This window comes from Octodon degus, unplaced genomic scaffold (genome assembly GCF_000260255.1).
Source record: "Octodon degus isolate 3935 unplaced genomic scaffold, OctDeg1.0 scaffold00001, whole genome shotgun sequence".
Classification (NCBI taxonomy): Eukaryota; Metazoa; Chordata; class Mammalia; order Rodentia; family Octodontidae; genus Octodon; species Octodon degus.
In genome coordinates, this window is record NW_004524577.1 from 9132685 (window position 1) to 9140736 (window position 8052).

Consider the following 8052-nt stretch of genomic DNA (forward strand, 5'->3'; position numbering starts at 1 on the left):
ATGTAATTGAGAGATGAACAGAAGGAGATGAAGGAGAGGGAGAGAGATCGAGAATTAATGAGGAGGAAGCAACAAATAGTGGTTAAGAATTTTCCCAAACTGATGAAAGACATCAAAATTCTTTATAAAATCAAAGCAGGGGGCTGGGGAGATAGCTCAGTAGAATAAGCGCTTGCCTGGCAAGCACAAGGTCCTGAGTTCAATCCCCAGTAAAATAAAATAAAAAATCAAAGCAGGATAAATAAATTGGAAACTGTACAGAAGTTAATTTTACAAAGTCAAAAATACAATTAATTTTCTAGCATATAACGATAACTCCCATTTTAAACACTAACTTTGTGAGAACTATTTAATTTTTACTCCTGAAAGTTACAATTATTATCTTCACCTTGAAATAAAGACTCGAGGCTCCAAAAGCTCAGGTCAGCTGCCCCAGATCGTATGGCTGGGTGCAGAGGACCTCGGCCTCCGAGTCCTTGTGTCTGACTGCACAGCATGGGCTCCTCACCTCCACGCTACCCTGTTCCTTCAGGAGAGGTCCAGGCTCTGGTCTCTTATGTCCTCACTCTGGACTCTGGCCGTCCAAATTCCCGTGCCATCTTTGACAAGACCAAGAGTAGCTCATACAGACAGAACCAGACCCTGAGGCTGATACAGAGATGTGAGACCCTGGCCCTGCTGTTACCGGTGAGCAGGCTGGTGGCCGTGTCCCTGGGCCAAGAATGAGGTGGGCTTGGGAGGGAGAGGAGGGCAGCTCCCTTAATGCCCCGTCTCTCTCAGAAATGTGTAGATGACTCGGTGAGCCCCATTGTCCTGCGCCTCAACTATACTCTGGTGGGGACACCCATAGCCTCTTTCGGGAACCTGCGGCCAGTTCTGGCTGAAGATGCTCCGAAGTTTTTCATCGCCTTGGTGAGTCCTGGGGTTGGCCCTGCTGGGGGATGGAAAAGACAGGAGGCTGATTGCTGAAGCTTGTTTCAATATTTTATTTTGTTGTTTCATTTCATTACCTCCTCACCTCTCTCTTATCCTATTCTTCTCAGTTTCCCTTCGAGAAGAACTGCGGCAATGACAACATTTGCCAGGATGACCTCAGTGTTGCCTTCCATTTGGCAAAGTGAGTTTCTTTTCCTCAGCACCATCTTCGTGTCTGCTTCATGATGTGGCGCTTGGTTCTTCTCCTGGCTGAGGAGACCTGCATGGATCCGCTCCTTCAGAGGCATCTGTGTGCTGTCCATCCATCTGTCGCTTCTCTCTGCAAGTGCCTGCGCCCCCTTTCTGCCAGGACAGACTTGCCCCAGGGCAGCCCTTGGAGCCTCACTGGTGCCGCCTTGTTACTCCCACAGACTGCAAACTGTGGTGGTGGGCGACCCCCAGGGCCTCAATGTGACGCTGACCGTGAAGAACGAGGGCGAGGACTCCTATAGGACTCAGGTCACCCTCTACTACCCCGTGGGCTTGTCCTATCGGAAAGTGTCCATGATCCAGGTAACCAAGTCCTCCTCTGGCCCTGTGCCCCTTGCTTTCCATGTCTCCAGGGCTGGGCTTGCTGACATCCCACTTGCCCCCAGGGCCAGCGCTCCCGGCGATCTTGGTCCTTGGCCTGTTCGTCTGACTCCTCCACCGAAAGACCTGGATCTCTGAAGAGCGCCAGCTGCAGCGTCAACCACCCCATCTTCCCAGACAACTCTGAGGTCTGAGCCACTGTTTTTCCCCCCTCCTGTTCTCTTTTGTCTTCTGGGATTCTCCTCTTCCTTTTCTTCTCCTCTTTTTTGCTTTCTCCTTTTTTTTTTTTTTTTTTTTTTTTTTTTTTTTTTTTTTTTTTTTTTTTTTTTTTTCTTTTTTTTTTTTTTTTTTTTTTTTTAGTGAGGGTTCCCTTTTTCTTTCTTATAAAACAGCTTTATGGAGACAAAACCCATATATACCATAGACTCATCCACTTAAAATATACAATTCAGTGGCTTTTAGTGTATTCCAAGTGATACATTTTTGAAGTCTTACCATTGGCCCCCCACCCCCAGCCTTGGGCAACCCCTCATTCCCTTTGCCTCTATAGATTTTCATACTCTGGATTTTTGTCTAAGTGGACACATACAGTATGTGGTCCCCTGTGATGAGCTTCTTCCAATTAGCATATTTTCAAGGCCCAGCCACCGTGGAGCACTTAGTTTCTTTGTACGGCTGGATACTATTCTGTGGTGTGGATTGGTGGGATTCTGGTGACCTTTCACCAGCTGATGGCTGCGTTGTTTCCGCTCTCCCATTCCTATCACCACGCCCCCTTTCTCCAATTCCAGATCACCTTCACTATCACGTTTGATGTAGACTTTGCAGCTTCCCTTGGAAACAAACTACTGCTCAAGGCTAACGTGACCAGGTACACTGATTCCTCACCTCCCTCCCGATTTTCTGTTCGGATCACTCATTCATTCACTGAACAGAGATGAGACACACCAGGTGCCAGGCCTTGTATGGGTGAGAGTGGGGCAGTAGTGATGAAGGCGGCTGTGGTTCCTGTTCTCCCAGACAGGAAAACTGCTGAGGGTGTCCGGGGTTCTCGGAGCTTGGTTTTTAGAAAACATTTCTGAGGAAGATATATGGAGACAGAAAGAAGGAAGGAAGGGTGTGCCAGGTAAAGCCTGGAGGGTGGGGAGTTAAGGGCGCACTCAAGCCAAGAGCATGGTTAGGTAAGGGCCAGGTCACAAAGCGCGGAGAGGTTTGCAGTTTAACCTACAGGGGGACATGATTATATTTCATGTTAGAAAGGTCCTTCTCTAGGAAGGATGGGGTCTCAGTCACTTTCTTGTTCCTGGGACAAACTCTGCCTACTGTGCAACTTAAAGGAGGAGAGGTTTATTTTGGTTCAGTTTCAGCCCGTGGTTGGAAGACTCAAATGCAGGTACAGCAAGGTGGAAAGGCCCGTGTGGAGAAAAGTGACTCACCAGGAGGCAGGAGGCAGGAGGCAGGAGGCAGGAGGCAGGAGGCAGGAGGCAGGAGGCAGGAGGCAGGAGGCAGGAGGCAGACGCAGAAGGGAGGGCCCCAGGGGGAGGGCACCCTCCGAGGCCACGCCCCCAGCGGCCCCTCCAACCAGCCCCGCTTCCTAGCTGTGGATCCAGCTCTGAGCTCATCCGAGGATGAATCGGGCACCTGGTGGCGCAGGCACCGTCCACAGGTCTCACCTCTGAACACCGAAGGCATTGTAGGGACATCCAGAGCTACACCGTGACAGCTGGGAGTTGGGCTGCAGCCGACTGGACGGCAGAGGACAGGCTGGAAGGTCCCTGTGGCCATCAGGGCGAGCAGAGCTGGGTGTGGGCCACGAAGGGCCGAGGAGTTAGCAAACAGTGCGCTTTGGGATTTGGAGAGAACAGGTCTTGCGGAGTGCCGGGAGTGGGAGTGGCGGGTGAAGGCGAGGCCAGGAGGCAGGGCCGGCGGCCTGTTCTCAAGAGTGGGCTAAGATTGCGCTTTCCTTTCAGTGAGAACAACATGCCCCGGACTAACAAAATGGAATCCCAGCTGGAGCTGCCTGTGAAATACGCCGTCTACCTGATAGTGACCAGGTGCTGGGCTGGGGACTGTAGCTGGGCCCACAGCCACTGCACTTCTGTGTGTGTGTGTGTGTGTGTGTGTGCGCGCGCGCGTGCATGTTGTCTATGTGCGTTAAGTGGCCCAAACTGGCACACACGGTGTCCACCTGCCTCCCCTGAAGGCCACATTACCATGAGCCTGGGTGCACCTCACACACAGCCTGGGGCCCCCTCCCACGACATCCCTCATCTGTCACCTGCCATCTCTTCTTCCTCTCTTTAGTGGTGAGGCCTCTACCAAATATCTCAACTTCACGGCTTCAGAAAAGACTAGCCAGATCATGGAGCACCAATACCAGGTGGGGAGTGAGGGCAGGAGGGCAACTGGGGTGGGGAGAACACAGAAAAGATGTGGACAACATGCAGAAGGGCCCGCTGGGTGCTGGGCATGGCAGAGAGAGGAGGATGGGAGGAGTGAGGAGGGAGGGGAGAAGGGAGGAGGGAGGAGAGAAAGGAGGAGGGGGAGGGGAGAAGGGAGGAAGGGGAGGGGAGAAGGGAAAAAGAGGAGGGAAAGGAGAGGGTAGGAGGGAGGGGGAGGAAGAAGTAGGGGAAGGGGAGGAGGGAAGACTGCCGATTCTCACCATCACACATGGTGATGACAAGCTCCTCTTGTCTTTGTCATGCATGTGGAAGGCGCTGTTGCTCTCCCTGGTTTGCAGATGGGTACAGCAGGGGTTGGAGGGGTTAACAGCTTGTCCAGGTACTCACAACTCATAAGTGGAAAGGCTAGGGCACAAGGCCAGCCTGTCTGGCTCTCAAATGTGTCTTGAACAGTTACACTCTCCTGCCTCTTGGAGAGGGACAGGCCATGGCCCTTATCCAGGGGTCCTGGGCTGTGGGGACTGGGGGGCCATATCCTGTGTCTCATGGGGGTAGTGCCATCAAAGCCTGACCCCACCCTTTCCTGGTCTAGTTCAGCAATCTGGGCAAAAGGAGCCTTCCCATCAAGGTGGTCTTCTGGGTTCCTGTGCGGCTGAACAATGAGATCGTATGGGACCGGCCTCAGGTCACCTTCTCCCCTGTGAGTTCAGCTGGGCCTGAGAAGTGGGGCGAAGCCCTCCCTCCACAGCCCCAATCTTGCCTGAAATACTGGAGGCTCTTCTGAGCCTCCCCTGGACTCTGAGAATGGGTCTGGGATCTCTCCTTCCCTCTCTCCTCACTGACTGTCTCTTTCCTCAGAATCTCATGAGTGCCTGCAGCACTGAGGAAAGACCACCTTCTCACTCTGATTTCCAGGATGTGCTTAAGAAGACCCATATGGTGGTGAGAAGCGGCCTAATTTCCGCCTGTGGGCTACACGCAGCGCCCCTGCAGCTCCTCACCGATCCAATATGGTGTCCCTATTTCCTCAGTCATTTCCCACCTCCCTTCCCTTCCCCAGCAATGCTCCATTGCTGTCTGCCAGAGAATTGAGTGTGATATCCCTTCCTTCAACATCGAGGAAGAATTCAATGTCACTCTCCACGGCAACCTCTCGTTCAACTGGTATCTCAAGGTCTGTGAGGTCCTGGGCCTCTTGGGGCGGGCACTGCGGTGCTCCTCGGGGGCCCCTGGCCTGACCCCTACTCTGTTCTCTTCCACAGACTTCAAGTAATCACCTCCTGGTCGTGAGCACAGCGGAGATCTTGTTTAACAACTCTGTGTTCACCTTGCTCGCGGGACAGGGAATGTTCGTGCGGTCCCAGGTAGCTGTCTTGGGCACAGGGCACAGGGCACAGGGCACAGAAGGCCTGCGGGAGGGCGCAGGGCACCAGGCCTGTGCAGGCCATCTTTAGAGCTGGGGAGGAGGAGGAGAGAAGCAGGTAGGGAGGGACAGGGACCAGTGGGTACTGCGGGCACGGGGAAGGCAAAAGCTTTGGAGTCAGGGGCACCGGCTCGACTGGGGAAAGTTCCAGAACTCGGGGTCTGTCTGATGCCTGTCTTTTCTCTGCCTCCTCCCCAGACAGAGACCAAGGTGGAGCTGTATGAAGTTCACAACCCTCTTCCGCTCATCGTGGGGAGTTCCATCGGGGGGCTGGTGCTCTTGGCACTCATCACCGCGGGGCTGTACAAGGTGTCCCCACTCGGCCCTTTCCCTGCCCGTTCCCCTTCCTTCTGCAGCAGCTTCACTGGGGGTTCAGCTCCCCTCCTTGCTGCTAGCTGTGCAGCCTGGAGCATGCTGGAGCCCCTCGTTGCCTCGGTTTCTTCAGTAGCATCAACGCCCGCTTTGGGGACATGCGGAGCTCCTAGACTGGCTGCTCAGTGATGAGCCACAGTCCAAGGAGAGTTTGTTCCGTTTTTGGAGACAGGGTGTTATTATGTGGCTAAGGCTGGTTGTGGACTCACTGCGCAGCCCAGGCTGGCCTGGAGCTCCTGCGATCCTCCTGCCTCAGCCTCCTGAGTGCTGGGATTAGTGCACTGCCACACCCAGCCGGAGGCATTCTTGTTATACTCTAGGTTTCCTTCCTCACCCCTATGCTGGTGCCCCCCCCCCCCACTTGCCTCAAGTCCCGGCCATGCAATTTCTGCTCACTGGGGCCCCTCCGTTCCCCTCCCGCTCTGCATGACCTTCGGTTGCTGCCCTGGCTCAGTGCTCCTTACCTCTCTGTCTCCATCCCGCAGCTTGGCTTCTTCAAACGGCAGTACAAGGACATGATGAGCAATGCTGGTCCCCAGGAGGCACCACCCCAGTAATGGCTCCTCCACCACCGAGAGGCCTGGGAGAGCAAACAGGGCTTCGTCAGAGCAGCAAGCAGGCCCCTGGGCTGCTGGACGCACATGTAGGAGACCGTGGCAGGAAAGGCCTGCTTGAGTTTCCATTGTGGGGTGTGTGTGTGTGTGTGTGTGTGTGTGTGTGTGTGTGTGTGTGTGTAGTCTGTGTGTGATCGCTGTCTGTCGCATATGGGCAAAGTGCCTCAGCACATCTCTTGGGCTCCTGCATATTGAGGAGAAGTTGCTGCTGGGCCTTCCTCCAGGGGGAGCTGTGGCACCCTTCTGGGTGAGCCTAGTGGGAACCGGAAGCCACGGGAAGCCGCCTGGTGGGCAAGTGTGCAGGCTTGAGGCAGACCTGGAGCCGCCTAGCCCATGGGAGTCCCGCCCACACCAGAGGCAAATCGTGAAGCTCCCTTTTCCTATTCATCTTACTTTTATTTTTGCATCAATAAACCTGTCCATAGTGCCCAAAGCAAAAGGCATTCAGGGGGTGTGATGGAAAGTCTTCACGGCTCTTAAAGTCCCTTTGGAGGGGCCCTTAAGCTGTGCATTTTGGGGTCTCCTGCAGGAAGATTGTAGGCACGTGCAAACACATACATACATGCACACTCAGGCTGCTTTTTTTTTTTTCTTTACACACTTGGTAGCGTAACTTATGCTGTTCTTATCTTGCTGTTTTCATTAATACAGCACAGACTGTTTCAGGACACAAACTTATTTCTCTTTTATACAGGTGTATAGTATTTTACTGCATGAGTGTCATTATAAATCTAGCCAGTCTTCTTTGGATATATTATTTGCAACTTCTCATTGTTACAAAAAATAAATTTGGACATATGTTGTTTTTACATATGTGTGGAGGATAATTTTTAGGGCACATTTTTAGAAGTTTGAGATCCCCCAGAAGCAGAACCAAGAAAAGGATGCAAGTGAAAGAAGTTTACTTAAGAGATTTTTCCTTGAAATACTCACTAGGCAGGGCAATGAGCTGGGGGGAGCGAAGAGAACTGGTAGCTGTCGCCAACAGAGATGACACTGTGAGGCCTGGACCCTGGCCTCACTGGGAAGCTCGGGGAAGCGAGGGACCTTAGCATTATCCCCCTCAAAGGGAAGAAGACTGAATTGTTGTTATGATTCGTATCTAAAGGTTCCCCCAAAGACTTGAGTGAGGCCTTTGGAAGGTGGCTAAATCATGGGGTGCAGTGTGTGTGCGCCAGTGGATTTATCCATGGTGTGTTCAGCAGCTGCGTGAGCCCTAGAAGGTCTGGCCTGGAAGGGTGAAGGTCCGGCTAAGGGTGTGGTCTTGTCCCCAGCTTCTCCTTCACTCTGTTTCCTGGCTATGAGCAGCTGTCCTCCGCTGTGCCCTTGTACCACGCAGTTTCTTCCATTTAGTCCCTACTCTGGACTGAACCCACTGGGAACTGTGAGCCTCATGAGCACCTCCTCCTCTAACCTGCGGGAGTTGGGTACTTAGTAATGGGAAAGTGCTGATTCAGGTACATGATACCATCTCCTCCTCGTTACCAGCTGAGGGCTGCTTATGGTGGGAAGGTGTTAACGCCCTGGCACTCTGGGCCTGCCTCACACGAGGGCAGAAAAGGAGCCACAGTGGCACCAGTCAGAATCTAAGGGAAGAGCGCAGGCCTTGGCAAGGCCCCCGGGGCTATGGGTAGGACCAGCCGGCCCAAGTGCGGGATCCTCTGCCAGGTGGCCCTTGTCCACCTGCTAACACGCGTCCTCTCCAGTTTTCACACACTGGTCCTGCGAAGTGCCC

At 53.4% G+C, this 8052-nt stretch overlaps 1 protein-coding gene across 1 annotated transcript in view; it reads left to right on the forward strand.

Moving 5' to 3' along the window:
• The window catches only part of Itgam (integrin subunit alpha M), a 52788-nt gene extending 45662 nt beyond the window's left edge, over positions 1 to 7126 (forward strand). The window contains exons 17-30 of the mRNA XM_004622996.2: positions 533 to 687; positions 781 to 912; positions 1044 to 1117; positions 1347 to 1488; positions 1572 to 1694; positions 2298 to 2377; positions 3477 to 3560; positions 3811 to 3886; positions 4501 to 4608; positions 4767 to 4850; positions 4969 to 5082; positions 5171 to 5272; positions 5530 to 5640; positions 6189 to 7126. Of these exons, the coding sequence (XP_004623053.1) occupies positions 533 to 687; positions 781 to 912; positions 1044 to 1117; positions 1347 to 1488; positions 1572 to 1694; positions 2298 to 2377; positions 3477 to 3560; positions 3811 to 3886; positions 4501 to 4608; positions 4767 to 4850; positions 4969 to 5082; positions 5171 to 5272; positions 5530 to 5640; positions 6189 to 6260 (1457 nt within the window). The 3' untranslated portion in view covers positions 6261 to 7126. The remainder of the gene's footprint in view (positions 1 to 532; positions 688 to 780; positions 913 to 1043; positions 1118 to 1346; positions 1489 to 1571; positions 1695 to 2297; positions 2378 to 3476; positions 3561 to 3810; positions 3887 to 4500; positions 4609 to 4766; positions 4851 to 4968; positions 5083 to 5170; positions 5273 to 5529; positions 5641 to 6188) is intronic.
• Positions 7127 to 8052: the final 926 nt, after the last annotated feature.